Consider the following 16,699-nt stretch of genomic DNA (forward strand, 5'->3'; position numbering starts at 1 on the left):
AAGGAGCGTTCAGAGGCATCACCATCCCTGACATCAAGCTCTATTATAGAGCTACAGTAATGAAACAGCTTGGAATTGGCTTAAAAACAGACAGGTGGACCAATAGAATCGAATCAAAGATCTGAATATTAATTCACACACATATGAACACATGATTTTTTTTGGCAGAGAAGCTAAAATTATACAGTAGAAAAAAGAAAGCATCTTCATCAAATGATGCTGGTGTAACTGGACCTTATGTTATTTAACATAGGACTCTGTCTTTGTACTTCTGGTGGACTGATACATATATATTTTGGGGGACAGGGTTTCTATACATAACCCTGGCTGTCCTGGAACTCACTATGTAGATCAGACTGACCTTGAACTCACAGAGACATGTCTTCTTCTGTCTGCTAAATTTTGGGATTAAAGGCATGTATGCCTGGCCCTTCAATCACAATTTAAAAACCCATTTTTTTTTTCACAGTGAGACCCAGCCTACGTCGTTTGTTTTGGACTTGGATGGTGATGATAACATCCAGACATCACAGGGTCAAGGCTGGAGAGATGGCTCTACAGTTAAGAGTGCTCGCTGTTTTTAGGACCTGAGTTCCATTCCCAGCACCCACATTGAGTGGCTCACAGCTGCCTATAACTCCAGCTCTAGTGGGGGTCTGATATCCTCTTCTGTCCTGCAAGGGCACCACCAACACACATAACATTCAACGACACACATACACACATGCATATAAATAAAATAATAAATCTTTAGGGGTTGGAAAGATAGTTCAGAGGTTAAGAGCTTTTGCTGAGGTGCCAGGATTGGTTCCTAGCACCCAAAGAGTTGTGGTATACAACCGTACACAGGTCCAGTAACAGGAAGTTCTGATGTCCTCTTCTGACATCTGGGGCACCAGGCACACAAATGTTTCACAGACATACGTGTAGGCAGAGCATCCATAAGCCAGAGAATTAAAGAAAATAAGCTAGGTGTGTGTGGTGCACATTTGATTTTGAAATCCAAAATCTGAATCTGCTCAACAAGATCCAGACTTTAAAGCATTTTAGATTTTAAACTTCTGGATTAAGGATGTTCAGTCTGAGTAAGACAAGTTGTTACCGGGTTATGTGTGTAATCATTGGAGGGAAATCGTTTTGTTGACAAATTTACTGTGGGAATATAATACTTCACATAGTCAACCCATTGAGAGATGGCTGAATGATATGAAAGGATATGCACGTATGTAATTGTGTAGATGCCTGTGTATATGTCCACGTGTGTAGCACCCATACTTGCTTTGCTTTCACATATATGTGTGGAGGCCTGCATGTGGGGTTTGCTGACCTGTGCATGTGGAGGCCAGAGGGAGACTTCAGGTATCTTCCTCTTTGACTTCCCACCATCTGCTTTTTATAGAGAGTCTCTCATTGAACCCAGAGTCCCTCACTTTGACCATAAAACTAGGATGACAGGTGCATGCCCCCAAGTCCAGCTTTGATATTTAATGTGAGATCTGGGGGTCTCCACTCCAGGTCTCTGAGAATACAACACCAGAGCTGTACGCTCCTGTTCCAGTACTGCCCAGCATCATGTCCCCAGAGTCTTGGACTTCCTCCACTGAACACTCAAAATACTGCACACACTCCACCCCACTGTTTGTCAGCTTCCAATTCCCTCCGATATTCACAGTCTCAAGGAAAGCTCTGGGGTGTGGTCAAAGGGGACCCATTTTCACCGAGCAGAAAATATCACCCACTGGAAAGGATGATGAGGGGTGCGGGAGGAAGGGTGGGAGAATAATTTTGGAGCATGTTGTTCTTAGGGTTCCTGAAGTGGCCTTGGGTGGTGGGTGGCCCAGGCAGTGCCTGGGTCTGAAGCTCCTCCTCTCAAAGCAGCCACTGTCCTGGCCTCACCCCTGCTTCGGGTGGGGCTTCCTCCAGGTCTTGCATCTCTTAGTTCCTCAGAGAAGAGCCCAGAGAGTCAGACTTGTGGTGGCCCTGCAGCTTCAGCTTGACATGCTGCTGCTGTTGCTGCTGCTGCTCTGGGGGATGAAGGAGGTAGAGGGTGGGCCTAAGGCCCCAAAGGGTTACAGCCTGGATGTGGAAAAGACCGTGGTGGTGCAAGAGGGCCTGTGTATCCAGGTACCCTGTAAGTTCACCTACCGCAAAGAGGAATGGACTGACTCAGACCCAGTTCATGGATACTGGTTTCTGGAGGGAGCCAGTACAGATCAGGATCCTCCAGTGGCCACAAATAACCCAGGGCGGCCAGCACTGAATACGACCCAGGACCGATTCTTCCTGTTCGGAGAACCACGGAAGAACAGCTGTTCCCTGTACATCAGAGAGACCAGCAAGGACGACGCGAGGTCATACTTCTTTCGCCTGGAGAGAGGAAAAGCGAGGTTTAATTATAAGCAGAACATGATGACTCTGCAAGTGACAGGTCAGGCGGGGCTTGCAGAGAAGCCACCAGGGAAAGCCATGGGCGCCACAGGGCAGGCCTGGGGTAGGACTCCCTCCTGGGAGCAGTGGGTCTGAGCATCGGGGTTCAGGGGAGAAGCTGGATCAGAGCAGGGGCTTCCCCTGAAGCTGCACCTCACCCCATTCTGATCCTCCATTTCTCCCCTCTCCTCACCAGACCTCACTAACACCCCTGACATCTTTATCCCGGAGACCCTGGAGGCTGGCCGTCCCAGCCAACTGACCTGCTCTGCGCCTTGGGCCTGTGGGTCCCCCGCCTTCTCCTGGACCGGTTCCTCTGTGTCACTCTTGAGCACCAACACCACTGGTTCCTCAGTTCTGACTGTCACCCCTCAGCCCCAGGACCTTGGCACCAACCTCACTTGTCAGGTGACCCTGCCTGGAGCTGGTGTGACCACAAGAACGACCATCCGTCTCAACGTGTCATGTGAGGCTGGGCTGGGACACTGTGTCTTTGATGGGAAGAATCTCAAAAGGATAGTGGGGATGAGATTAAGGTCTTTACACCAAGTTATTGAATATGGATGCGGGACCTGAGGGAACCAGGTGGACCCCACCATCGTACCCAGGCAGCTCCTGAGGCCAGAGGAAGGGTGTCCGTCTAACCTTTCCACTAATGGGTCTATGGTGTCATCCTTTCTCAGATGCTCCAAGGAATCTAACCCTGATAGTCTACAAAGGAGTTGGTTCAGGTAAGTAAAAATATTTTAGATGGGGGATGCAGGGCCTGTTCATCAAAGGGCAAATTCTGTCCCTACTAGATTCACTCTGGATACAGTGATCTCTTATGGGGAGACAGTGTCTTCCCCCCAATGAATCTATATTGGCCACTTGAGCATCTGTCCCCAAATCCCCCTCACTCCCTAGGAGAGCTGTACACTAACTTGAGCACAACAGCACAGGGCAATATTAACATAGCCAAACAGACATAATAGTTCCTTCTCACCCGGCTTCTGGATCAGCCTCCCCCTTCTGCTCTTTCTTCCCCTAGAGTTTTGATTTGAGTGACTGTGGACAGAGACACTTGCATATGGGTAAATATTCGGAATGCATGGCGATCTCTCCCTAGCATCTCAGTCCCCCTTCAAGGTGTGATCAGTGTCCACATAGGCTGAGTTGAGCCTAATTTACCCACCTGAAAGTCTGAGAAGGAACTAAATGCTAAGAGCTCACATAGCTTTTGTTCTTCAAGGCTTTGGTCCACCTTATATGGATGAACTCTTCCTGTATTAATAGGCAGCCATGGTACTAATTTCGTTACCTCAACAGAAATGCACATAAGTCTATGTTCACAAGTGTGTGTTAGTCAGTGGAATCAATTCAAATTTTGAGAGAAGTGGTAGGATATTTTCCATCAAGATTGTGTTTCCAGCACTGCGGGGTGAGAGCATGTGTTTTCTACAGTCTCACCTCCTGTGGGTGGGTTGCGATCATTTGAACTTTACCAATAGAGAAACAATGGCAATGTCTATGTGGTTTTTATTTGTTCTTCCACGCACACATTTTATACACACACACACACACGCACACACAAGCTTTGGTATTACTCATCATTATCCTCTCTTATCCTTTTCTCCCTCCCAAATGGAACCCTTCTTATCAAGCCCCCTCCTGCTTTCATGTCTTTTCTGTGTGGCCCATTATCAGCATGAGCGTGGGGTGAGGTTAATTATTTGAGCAAGGGTAACTTATCAGTGGCTACCCTAGTGAGAACTACAATTTCTTTTCCAGTTTTCCCCACTGTCAGCAACATTAACTTCCCAGAGATGGGTAGCCCTTCTGAAACCCTCGCCTCCCATAACGGAAGGTTTGTGGGCTCAGTCTAGTGCAGGTCTTGCTCAGGTTGCCACAGTTCATGCGTGAAACATCCGTGTTATATCCATGAGACATTGGATTCGCAGCACTCCTCTCCACCCTCCTGCTCTTACATCTTTCCTCCCCTTCTTCCATGATGTCCCCAGAGCCTCCATGTTATTCGATAAGCATTTTTCCTGTGTGAATTCAGACCTTAATGGCAGAGTCAGGATAAGTTTTTCTATAGACCAGTGATGTAGCCCAGCCCAGCACCGAGCGGTGATGCTTAGAGCTGGGATTCCAGGTCTGTCTGCACTACCACTGTGTTAGATTCCTGGAACTACTACAAATATTCTATATGTAGATTTCCAGAGTCATTCACTTTTATTATTTAATTATTCAAATTATTTAATCTTGGCCAAAAGGAATCATTAATTCCTTTTGAAATGAAAATGTATTTCACACTATCCTCATCCCTTTTCATGAAACGCAGTATTTTGTAGAAATCAGAAGGAATTTTCTATAGTCATATTGGCCTACCCAGACACATGTTATGATTTCCACGTGTGAGTTTATTGAAACACACACACACACACACACACCACTTCATGTCTGACCTTCTGAAGACTGACCTTGTCCACATTCTCCATTAAACCCCAGTCGTTCCGGTGTTTTCTGATGTTTTCCGCCTTGTGCAGCTTTGCATTCTCTGTCCTCCTCCGCCTTCACCATGTTCTGGCTTCAAGCTTGACCCTCACTCATGCCTTTGTGCAGAGCTAGACAGATATCCTTCCTCCAGCAAGCACTCCTGGACCACAACATGCACAGCGCCTAGGATGTGATTTCTTCCAGACCAGAACACTCCCTCGTGGAGGGAGAAGGGAGGCTCAAGACTCATGAAGCTACTGGAACTTATAAGATCTGGGAAACTCAAAAACCGTCAGAAGGCCCCTTCCACACAAGTTATCCAAACAATAAAAAGATCTCTCTCTCTCTCTCTCTCTCTCTCTCTCTCTCTCTCTCTCTCTCTCACACACACACACACACACACACACACACACACACACAGAGCGGGGGTGGGGAGAGAAAGAGAGTGGGGTGGGACTCATCAGAGGGTCTGCCTGCATCTGTACCTGTTTCACTGAATCCACACGGACAGGTATCCTATCTCCTTCAGTGACCTTCTTTCTCCTCTTGACTTCTCTGACACTAATGACTCCATGTCTCTTCCTCTCCAGCACCCACAGCCCTGAGGAACGGCTCCACACTGACTTTGCTGGAAGGACAGACCCTTCATATAGCCTGTACTGTTGACAGTAACCCTCCTGCCAGGCTGAACTGGGTCCATGAAAACATCATTCTGAGTCCCATACAGCCCTCGACTCCTGGGTTGTTAGAACTGTCCCCAGAGCACCTGAGATATGAAGGGAAATTCACCTGCACCGCACAGAACGTTCTCGGATATCAGCACACGTCTCTGTTTTTAAAGCGTGAGTGTCAAGGGACTGCTAATGTGACCCCTGCCTTCAGGAGGGTCAGGGTCCTTAGCCACTCAACAGCAAGGAAAGAGAGTGGGCCCTGCTCTTCTTCCCATCAATGCACACCCTTGTGCTTGAGGTTCAGAGTCTGGATAGTCAGGGTGTAAGGTGGGGTACTCCTGGGATCATATGGTCTTATGTTCAGAGATGAGGGGGTCTTTAGAGGACCTGATCCTACTGAGAGAGAAAGGTCTTTGGGTGGTGGTTAGCCCGTGATGCTAGCACTGACCACATTTCTGCAGGGAAATCAGGGCTGATGGCAGAAGTGGTTCTGGTGGCTGTGGTAGAGGCTACTATTAAAGTCCTGCTTCTTGGGCTGTGCCTCATTGTCCTCAGGTGAGTGCTACCCTGAGGGAGGAAGTCAACCACCTGATGTCTCAGTCCTGCAGCACTAGAAATGGTCTGTGGTGTGGGGCAGTAAGGGAACTGTAGGCAGTGAGGTGGCTGCCAGAGTGTCCTCTGAGAAGGCCCTGGACTCTTCCCTCAGACTGAGATCTCGTGGAAGAAGACAGCAAGGGCAGCAGTGTACAGGGACTATTCAGACACGACCATCAGTTAGTTCTCGGGTAAGTGGAGTAGATCTGTCTCATTTTCTTTGGGATCCTCCTTTTTAATGGCCACAGAGTAACCTGCCTGGTTCAACATGGACACGGGTCAGCCGCCCAATCCCATTCAAACCCTTGTCCATGCCAATCACATGATTTTCCTGGTCTTATCTGTACCCAGATCCATTGGTGGGTCTCTACCATGAGCTGTCTCCACCCTCATGCCATAAACTACCACCTGGCCTACTTCCCTTTCTACCTCTCTACTCCTCTCCCCCCTTTCCTCACCTTGGGTCACCCATACCTATTTCCCTACCTGAATTCTGACCATCTCTGATCCCCAAATATTCCTAGTCACAGAATTCCCTTCATCCACTATCTCCATGTTCCAGACACTGCCCTCAGAATGAGCTTCCAGATGCAATCGTCACCCACTGCCTCCACTTCCTGAGCAATGCTGAATTTTCACCATAGATGGAGCTGGGCAGACATCACGGAGTGCAGCAGGGGCTTGCGTGGTCCATGTGCTGCTGGACTCCTCCCCGTTTTCTCCCGTCACTGCGTCATGAGTTTCTCGCACTGCCTTCCCAGCCCCCTTTATTGGAAAATGTGTATTTGTGAGTCTCCACACCTCAAAGCCCTTCCCCACCTCTCCCTTCTCTCCCTAACCTGAGCACCCCAGCCTTTAGCTGCATTACTCTGGGTAGGCAATGTGCTTGTCATGCCTCTCAGGCCATGTGCACAAGTGACTATTACTACATATGGACCATTTTCATGAGTGCCCAGCATGCCTCAGGACACAGAACCACTCCCGTTTCTGTTACCAAAGACTGACTGATATAAAGATGAGAACAGGAATAAAAATATGCAGTGAACTGGGACTTGTCAACAGGAGATGTGAGTGTGCAGACAAGAGAGGAGCTGGTGACAGGGACAGGATGCCTGGAAAGCTCTCAGGGCAAGAGGAGGCGCCTCTTTGAGTCTGTGGAGGAAGATGCTTCAAGGAGATGGACTGGGGAGAGTGTGCGCAATCGCTCAGAGGCAGAAGTTGGCCTACAGTGTGGTACTCACAGGAAGACTTAGAGCAGAGGGAGGCAGAGGGAGGGCAGAGGGAAGATGCTAATCTATAGTGCATGGTAAGAAACAAGAGCCAAATTGTGTTCTCAGCCATCCCCGCCTGCTGCAGTTCTCTGAGGCCAGCGATGCCTCTGGCTTGCCGAGCTCCTGCCCAAGGAGAAAGGGGGAGGGAGTAAGTAAGGAGGTGCCCATACCATGGCTGGTACAAAGCAGACTGCCCAAAAATCCACCGGTGTTAAAGCACCCAGGAAACAACTGGCTACAAAAGCCGTCCGCAAGAGTGCGCCCTCTACTGAAGGGGTAAAGAAACATCATTCTGACAGGCCTGGCACTGGCACTCTGTGAAATCAGACACTATCAGAAATACAGTGAACTTTTGATTCACACGTTCCCCTTCCAGCGTCTGGTGCGAGAAATTGCTCAGGACTTCAAAACAAATCTGCGCTTCCAGAGTGCAGCTATTGGTGCTTTGCGGGAGGCAAGTGAGGCCTATCTGGTTGGATCTTTTGAAGATACCAACCTGTGTGCTATCCATGGCAAATGTGTAACAATTATGCCAAAAGATACCTAGCTAGCACGCCGCATTTGTGGAGAATGCTCTTAAGAGTGGTGGCGCACGCCTTTAATCCCAGCACTCGGGAGGCAGAGGCAGAGGCAGTCAGATCTCTGTGAGTTCGAGGCCAGCCTGGTCTTCAAGAGCTAGTTCCAGGACAGGCTCCAAAGCAGCAGAGAAATCTTGTCTCAAAAAACAAAACAAACAAACAAAAAACCAAAACAAAAATAAAAACAAAACAAAACAAAAACAGAGTCTATTATGAGGGGAAACATTACATCCTCAAAATTTTTTTCCTCTTCTTCCTGTTATCAGTAATTCTGATGGTAGATATTTTTTTTTTCCATGGGATCAGAAGGTACCCAAATATATGTTTGTGAGTGTAAAAATGGGGAACAGAAATCAGGTACTGGCGGTTTTTTCATTTACATTGTGTGTGACTTTTTACTATAAATGCACGATGCAAAGCATTAATGCAAGCAGAAAGTTTGCATGAACACATTTCAACAGTTCATCTTCATAGCAGTTATAAATAAAATTGTCACAATTTTCTGGACAATGCCTGCATTTGGATTTTTAAAAAATAAGTAAATTTCTTATTGATGGAAAAAAAAGAAACAAGAGCCTTTGAGAGAGGCAGAGCCATGACTGGGATTCATGCTAACAGAATCCCAAGGCTGGTCTGCTCAGAACATGCCCCATTAGGGTCTGGACAACTGGAAGAAGAATGTGCCTGTGTCTGTCACCAAATGCCCGAGGAAAACAGTTCACAAGGAGAAAGGTTGCTTTTGGCTCCTGATTTCATAGGTTTCATGGTCCTGTGTCCTTGCCATGCTGTGGTGTCTCAGCCCACGGTGGAGGGAACATGGGGTGGAGGCCTGTTCATCCCATGAAAGCTCAGAGAGGCAGAAGAGACAGAGGTAACAGCCAGGGTCCCATGAACCATTTCAGGTGCACATGTCCAGTGACCTCTGCTCCACCAAATCCCCCCTCCCTACATTCCATCACACCCATGTCAATCTTGAACCTCAGGGAACATTAGACCAAAGCTGTAGTGAAGGGGAAGGGCCCTCCTGGAGGAGGTGCAGTGACAATTAAGGAAATGCTCAGCATCCTTATCATCAGAGAAGTGCAAATCAAAACAACTCTGAGATTCCATCTTACACCTGACAGAATGGTCAAGATCAAAAACACTGATGACAACTTATGCTGGAGAAGATGTGGGATAAAGGGAACACTTCTGCATTGCTGGTAGGAATATAAGCTGATACAGCCCCTTTGGATATCTCTATGGGGATTTCTAAGAAAATTAGGAAACATCCTACTTTAAGACCCAGCAATACCCATTTTAGATATATACCCAAAGGATGCGCAGTCATTCCACAGGACATGTGCTCAACTATGTTCATAGCAGCTTTGTTTGTCATATCCAGAAACTGGAAACAATCTAAATGCCCCTTGACTAAAGAATGGATAAGAAAAATGTGGTACATTTATACAATGGAGTACTACACAGCAGAAAAAAATAACAATAGCTTGAATTTTGTGTGCAAATGGATGGATCTAGAAAACATCATATTGAGGGAGGTAACCCAGACACAGAAAGAAATATCATACTCACTCATAAGTGGCTTTTAAACATAAAGCAAAGAAAATCAGCCTACAATTCACAACCCCAGAGAAGCTAGACAACAAAGAGGACCCTAAGAGAGATATACATGGATCTAATCTACATGGGAAGTAGAAAAACCAAGATCTCCTGAGTAAATTGGGAGCATGGGGATCTTGGGGAAGAGTAGAAGGGGGGGAGGAGGAAAAGGGGAAGAGTAAAAAATATGTAGCTCAATAAAAACAACTTTTTAAAAAGATATTTGAAAAAATAAAAGAGATGACAGTGAGACCCTCAGTGTGTGTGTGTGTGTGTGTGTGTGTGTGTGTGTGTGTGTGGTTTCCCCATTTTCTCCACCTGTAGAATTAAGTTTTACTCCCTCAGATAGAAAGGTCAGTTGAGTAGTCCTCTGATTCCAGCTCCCTTCAGGTCCTGAACTGCTAGAGACTGCTCCTTCCAACAGCACGGTATCATTTTCATGGAGGCGAGTCCTTTCAACAACAGAGTGCCATTTTTGTGGATATTCAACTCTTCCCTTTATCATCATCTTAGTTATGTTATTGACAAATAGAAGCTGTGTTTATTTATATTGAACAGCCTGAGCTCTGGAGTACAAGTTCACCGAGACCTGAGTCTGACTGTGAACTAAGACTCACCCCGGACCCTCACTCACAAAGGCTTTTACACTTGAGCAAGCACTCATTGGTTTCTGCTGCTGTTCTTTGCCATCAGAAAATTTGAAGTTTAAACTGAGCAGTTTTGAAATATGCAGCTCAAGTGTGGTCATCATACAGTGTGGCCGATTTCTAGCACCTTCCTCTGCTCTCAAAGGTCTGTTTGCAGCTCGTGTAGTCATCAAACGGTGTGGTCGATTTCCAGCACCTTCCCCTGCTCTCAAAGGGTTGCTTGCGGTTTCACCAAACTGGAACTCTTGCCATCACTCTCTGGCATCATCAACTATGTGCCGACTAAACTGAAACTTTCTCTGATTGCACATAAATTATCACAGTGTGGGAACCATCTTTCTCTACCTGTCTTGTGTAACATCCTCCAAGTTCATCTGTTTTTGCAAATGGTAGAGTTTTCTGCTTTTTAAGTCTTCTTCTTATAATAATAATTACTATTGTTATAAAAATTAAAAATTTTCAGGGCAAAATCCCAGGGCCTCTTCCACCTCCCTCAGCTTCACTAGCCAGCCAGCATGCAAGTTTCTTGCAGGTAGGCTGCTCCAACAATGTCCCCCAATCGGTCGGACCCTATAAGCTACAAGACCCACTCTTCCCCCAAACCCACCCATCCCCTGTGACCTCAGAGGAACTCTGAAGCACAGGCTGCAGCTGCACAGAGCAGATCAAGAGGTGAGTGATCAGCCAGCCAGTTGGGCACCCCACTGTCTAGGCCATCAGTACCGGGGCCAAAACTCCGGGCCCCTTGCCCACCTGCCTCAGTTTCACTAGCCGGCCAGCAGGCAGGCTTCCTGCAGGTAGTCTGCTCTAACTGCCCTCCTTCATTGATCGAACCCTGTAAGCTATAAGGCCCACTCTGCCCCAAAACCCACCCATTCCCTACGACCTCAGAGGAACTCCGAATCACAGGCTGCAGCTAAACAGAGTGAACCAAGAGAGCGGGCCAAGAGAGACCTCAGTGGTTCCCTGAGACACAGGCAGTGACCGCACAGAGAAGACCAAGAGCAGCTCCCTAAGACACAGACAGCAACGGCAAGGATTGGACCAAGAAGCAAAGACACTACCAGCACCAATTGGAGGAAGAGTTGGGTAGGAGCCAGTGCAAAAATTCTTTCAACAATCTAAAAAGCAACTCGATAACACCAGAATCCAGTGTTCATACAACAGGGAGAACTGATCATCCTAACCAAGAGAAATAGAAGATGATTTTAAATACAACTTTATGAAGATGTTAGAGACCCTTAAAGAAGAAATGAAAAATTCCCTTAAAGAAATAGAGAAAAAGACAAACAAAAAGTTGGAAGAAATCAATAAATCTCTCAAGAAAAATAAGAAAAAAAAAGCAATCAAACAGTTGAAGAAAACAATTCAAGACTGAAATAGAGGCAATAAAGAAAACACAAACCAAGGGAATTCTAAAAATAGAAAATCTGGATAAATGAACAGGAACTACCAAATGCTACCATAAACAACAGAATATAAGAGATGGAAGAGAGACTCTCAAATGTTGAAGATACTACAAAGAAAATAGTTTCATCGGTCAAAGAAAATGATAAATCCAACAAAATTTTAAAACAAAGCAACCAGGAAATCTGGGACACTATGAAAAGACCAAACCTAAGAAAAATTGGGATAGAAGAAGGAGAACTCCAACTCAAAGGCACAGAAAGTATATTCAACAAAATGATAGAAGAAAACTTTCCCAATCTAAGGAAGGATATGCCGATAAAGGTACAAGACTTAAAGAACACCAAATAAATTGGACCAAAAAAGGGCCCCTTGCCATATAATTATCAAAACAAAAAATGTACAGAATAAAGAAAGAATATAAAGAGCTGCAAAGGAAAAAGGCCAAGTAACATACAAAGGAAGACCTACCAGAATTATACCCAACTTCTCAATGGAAACCATGAAAGCCAGAAGGTCCCGGACTGATGTGCTGCAGACACTAAGAGACCATGGATGCAAACACAAACTACTATACCTAGCAAAGCTTTTAATAATTTTTTATGGAAAAAACAAGACATTTAATGATAAAACCAAGTTTAAACAATACCTATTCACAAACCCAGCCCTATAGAAAGTACTAGAAGGGAAACTCCAACCCAAGGAAGCTAACTGCACCCAAAAAGACACAGGTAATAAATAACCTCACATCAACAAACCCCAAAGAAGGAAAACACACAAACACTACAATCAAAAAAATAACATGAATTAACAATCACTTGTCGTTAGTATCTCTTAATATCAATGGACTCAATTCACCTCTAAAGATACAGGCTAACAGAAAGGATCCATCCTTCCACTGTGTACAAGAAACATACCTCAGCCTCAAAGACTCAAGGACAGACATTAATTCAGAGTAAAGGGTTGGGAAAAATTTTTCCAATCAAATAAACCCAAGAAACAAGCTGTTGTAGACTTCAAACTAAAATCAATCAGAAGAGATGGGGGACACTTCATACTCACCACAAGAAAAATCCATTAAGATGAAGTCTCAATCATGAACATTTATGCCCTAAATCCAAGGGCACCCACATATGTAAAAGAAATATTACTGAAGCTTAAATCACACATCAAAACCCACACACTAATAGTAGGAGATTTCAACACCCCACTCTTCCGAATGGACAGGTCAACCAGACAGAAACTTAACAGAGAAATAAGAGAACTAACAGATGTCATGACTCAAATAGACTTAACAGACATCCTTAGAACATTCCACCCAAACACAAAAAAATATACCTCTTCTCAGCACCTTATGGAACCTTCTCTAAAACTGACCACATACTCGGTAACAAAGCATACCACAACAGATACCAAAAAAAAAAAAAAAAATTGGAATAACTCCCTGTCTCTTATCAGATCTCTACCATGGGTTAAAGTTAGAATTTCACAACACTAACTACAGAAAACTAACAAACACTTGGACATTGAACAGTGCTCAATTAAATCATCCCTGGGTCAAAAAAGAAATAAAGAAAGAAATTAAAGACTTCCTAGAATTCAATGAAAATGAAGGCACAACATACCCAAACCTATGGGACACAAAGAAAGCAGTGCTTAGAGGAAAGTTCATAGCAATAAGTGTCTATATAAATAAAGGGGAGAAATCTCACACTGTTGACTTAACAGCACACCTGAAATCTCTAGAACAAAAAGAAGCAGACTCACCCAGGAAGAGCAGACAACAAGAAATTATAAAATTGAGGGCTGAAATTATAAAATAAAGAAAACAATACAAAAAATCAATGAGACAAAGAGCTGTTTCACTCAGAAAATTAACAAGACAGATAAACCCTTATTCAAACTAATCAAAAGGCAGAGAGAAAACATCCAAATGAACAAAATCAGAAATGAAAAGGGGGACATAACAACAGACACTGAAGAGATCCAGAGAATAATTAGGTCATACTACGAAAACCCATACTCCACAAAATGGGAAAACATAAAAGAAATGGACAATTTTCTGGACAGGTACCACATACTTAATTTAATCAAGACCAGGTCAACAATTTCAATAGACCTATAACTACAACAAAATAGAAGCAGCCATCAAAAGCCTCCTAACAAAAAAGGCCAGGGCCCAATGGTTTTAGCACAGAATTCTACCAGAACTTCAAAGAAGAGCAATACCTATGCTCCTCAAATTGTTCCACATAATAGAAACAGAAGGAACATTGCCAAATTTGTTCTGAGGCAACAGTTACCCTGATACTGAAACCACAGAAAGACACAACCAAGAAAGAGAATTACAGACTAATCTCCCTCATAAACATTGATGTAAAAATACTCAATAAAATACTGACAAATAGAATCCAAGAACACATAAAAACCATCATTCACCCTGATCAAGTTGGCTTCATCCCAGAGATGCTGGAATGGTTCAACATACTAAAATCTGTCAATGTAATCCACGATGTAAATAAACTAAAGGAAAAAAAATATGATCATCTCATTAGGTGCTAAAAAAGTATTTGACAAAACCAACACCCCTTCATGATAAAGGTCTTGGAGAGATCAGGGATACAAGAAACATATCTAAACATAATAAAAGCAATAAATACCAAGCCAACAGTCACCATCAAATTAAATGGAGAAAAACTCAAAGCGATTCCACTAAAATCAGAAACAAAGCAAAGCTGTCCACTCTCTCCATATCTATTCAACATAGTTCTTGAAGTTCTGGGTAGAGCAATAAGACAACAAAAGAAGATCGAGGGGATACAAATTGGAAAGGAAGAAATAAAACTTTTGTTATTTGCAGATGATATGATAGTATACAGAAGTGACCCCAAGGATTCTATCAGGGAACTCCTACAGCTGATAAATACCTTCAGTAATGTGTGATCAACTAAAAAAAAAAAAAATCAGTAGCCCTTCTATATACAAATGATAAAAAGTTGAGAAAGAAATCATAGAAATACTACCATTCACAATAGCCACAAATAACATAAAATATCTCAGGATAACACTAGTGAAAGACCTGTTCGACAAGAACTTTAAGTTTTTGAAGAAAGAAATTGAAGAAGATGTAAGAAAATGGAAAGATCTCCCATGCTCTTGGATTGGTAGGGTGGACATAATAAAAATGGCAATCCTACAAGCAATCTATAGATTCAATGCAATCCTCATCAAAATCCCAACACAATTTTTCACAGACCTTGAAAGAACGATACTCAACTTCATATGGAAAAAAAAAAAACAGGATAGCCAAAACAATCCTGTTTTGGATTTCTGGAGGCATCATAGTCCCTGACATCAAGGCCTATTACAGAGCTACAGTAATGAAAACAGTTTGGTGTTGGCATAAACACAGACATGATAATCAATGGAACTGAATTGAAGACCCGGATATTAATCCACACATCTATAAACTCTTGATTTTTGACAAAGAAGCTAAAATTATACAATGAAAAAAAGAAAGCATCTTTAACAAATGGTGCTGGCATAACTGGATGCCAGCATACAAAAGAATGAAAATAGATGCATATCTATCCTCATGCACAAAACTCAAGCATGAATGGATCAAGGACCCCAATATAAATTTGACCACACCGAACCTGACAGAAAAAAAAAGGGGGATTAGTCTTCAATGCATGGACACAGCGACCACTTCCTAAATATAATCCCAGTAGCACAGACACTGAGAGAAACAAAAAATAAATGCGACCTCCTGAAACTGAGAAGCTTCGGTAAAGCAGAGGATACAGTCAATAAGACAAAAAAGCAGCCTACTGAATGGGAAAAGATCTTTACCAACTCCACATCAGAGGACTGATCTCCAAAATATATAAATAACTCAAGAAATTAGACATCAAAATATCAAATAATTCAATTAAAAAGTGGGGGTACTGAACTAAACAGAGAATTCTCAACAGAAGAATTTCAAATGGCTAAAAGATACCTAAGGAAATTTTCAACATCCTTAACTATCAAAGAAATGCAAATCAAAATGACTCTGAGATACCATCTTACACCTATCAGAATGGCTAAGATCAAAACCACCAATAATAGCTTATGCTGGAGAGGATGCAGAATCAGGGAAACACTCCTCCATTGATGGTGGGAATGTAAACTTGTACAACCATTCTGGAAATCAGTATGTCAGTTTCTCAGAAAACTGGAAACCTAAACCACAAGACCCAGCAATACCACTCTTGGGCATACACCCAAACAATGCTCAACCACACTACAAGGACATTTGTTCAATTATGTTTATAGTAGCTTTATTTGTCATAGCCATTACCTGGAAACAACTTAGATGCCCCTCAACCGAAGAATGAATAGGGAAAATGTGGTAATTTACACAATGGAATACTACCCAGTGTTAAAAAAACAATGGCATCTTAAAATTTGCATGAAAGTGGATGGAACTAGAAAAAACATCCTGAGTGATGCAACCCAGACCCAGAAAGATGAGCAGGGTATGTACCCATTCACAGGTGAATATGAGCTGACTCTATAGTCCATGACCCCAGAGAAGCTAAGTAAATAAGAGAGAGAACCCTAAGAGAAAAATACATAGATCCCCCGGGGAAGGGGAAATAGACAAGGTTTCCTGAGAAAATTGGAAGCATGGGGGTGGGGGTAGAAGGGAAGGAGGAAGAGGAGGAGAGGAGAAGGCAAGGGGGGAGGAGAACTAGAGGGAACGGGATGGTCTGAGACGGTGGAAGGACAGAAGGGGAGAACCTACATCCAGCAACTGATGGAAGCAGATGCAGAGAATCACAGTGGAGCATTGGGCCAAGCTCCCAAAGTCCAGTCAGAGAGAGGAAGGAGTCAGAATGCAAGCAAAGAAGTCAAGAGCATGATGGGGCCACCCACTGAAGCAGCTTACCTGAACTAATGGAAGCCCACCAACTCTGGCTGGCCTGAAGGTGAAGGACCCAGTATAGGCCCAAACCACTGAATGTGGGTGACAGCTGTAT

General features: G+C 43.9%; 2 protein-coding genes across 2 annotated transcripts in view; both read left to right on the forward strand.

Moving 5' to 3' along the window:
• The first annotated feature begins 1,998 nt into the window (after positions 1-1,998).
• On the forward strand, positions 1,999-5,949 carry LOC121464338 (sialic acid-binding Ig-like lectin 12). The gene is made up of 5 exons (XM_041677277.1): positions 1,999-2,428; positions 2,624-2,893; positions 3,111-3,158; positions 5,499-5,794; positions 5,944-5,949. The coding sequence occupies exons 1-5, from the start codon at positions 1,999-2,001 to the stop codon at positions 5,947-5,949; spliced, it is 1,050 nt and encodes a 349-aa protein (XP_041533211.1).
• A 1,666-nt stretch (positions 5,950-7,615) lies between these two features.
• The window catches only part of Siglecl1 (SIGLEC family like 1), a 32,150-nt gene continuing 23,066 nt past the window's right edge, over positions 7,616-16,699 (forward strand). The window contains exons 1-2 of the mRNA XM_041677406.1: positions 7,616-7,720; positions 7,821-7,902. Of these exons, the coding sequence (XP_041533340.1) occupies positions 7,616-7,720; positions 7,821-7,902 (187 nt within the window). The remainder of the gene's footprint in view (positions 7,721-7,820; positions 7,903-16,699) is intronic.

The sequence above is a fragment of the Microtus oregoni genome, unplaced genomic scaffold (genome assembly GCF_018167655.1).
Source record: "Microtus oregoni isolate MIOR12 unplaced genomic scaffold, Mior012 000000F_ref0000247, whole genome shotgun sequence".
Classification (NCBI taxonomy): domain Eukaryota; kingdom Metazoa; phylum Chordata; class Mammalia; order Rodentia; family Cricetidae; genus Microtus; species Microtus oregoni.

Excerpts from the sequence above, each read along its gene's own strand:
- LOC121464338 (XM_041677277.1), top strand. The coding sequence starts at position 1,999 with ATGCTGCTGCTGTTGCTGCTGCTGCTCTGGGGGATGAAGGAGGTAGAG. Across the intron at positions 2,429-2,623 it reads GATGACTCTGCAAGTGACAG|ACCTCACTAACACCCCTGAC; the intron begins GTCAGGCGGGGC and ends TCTCCTCACCAG. Across the intron at positions 3,159-5,498 it reads CTACAAAGGAGTTGGTTCAG|CACCCACAGCCCTGAGGAAC; the intron begins GTAAGTAAAAAT and ends CTTCCTCTCCAG.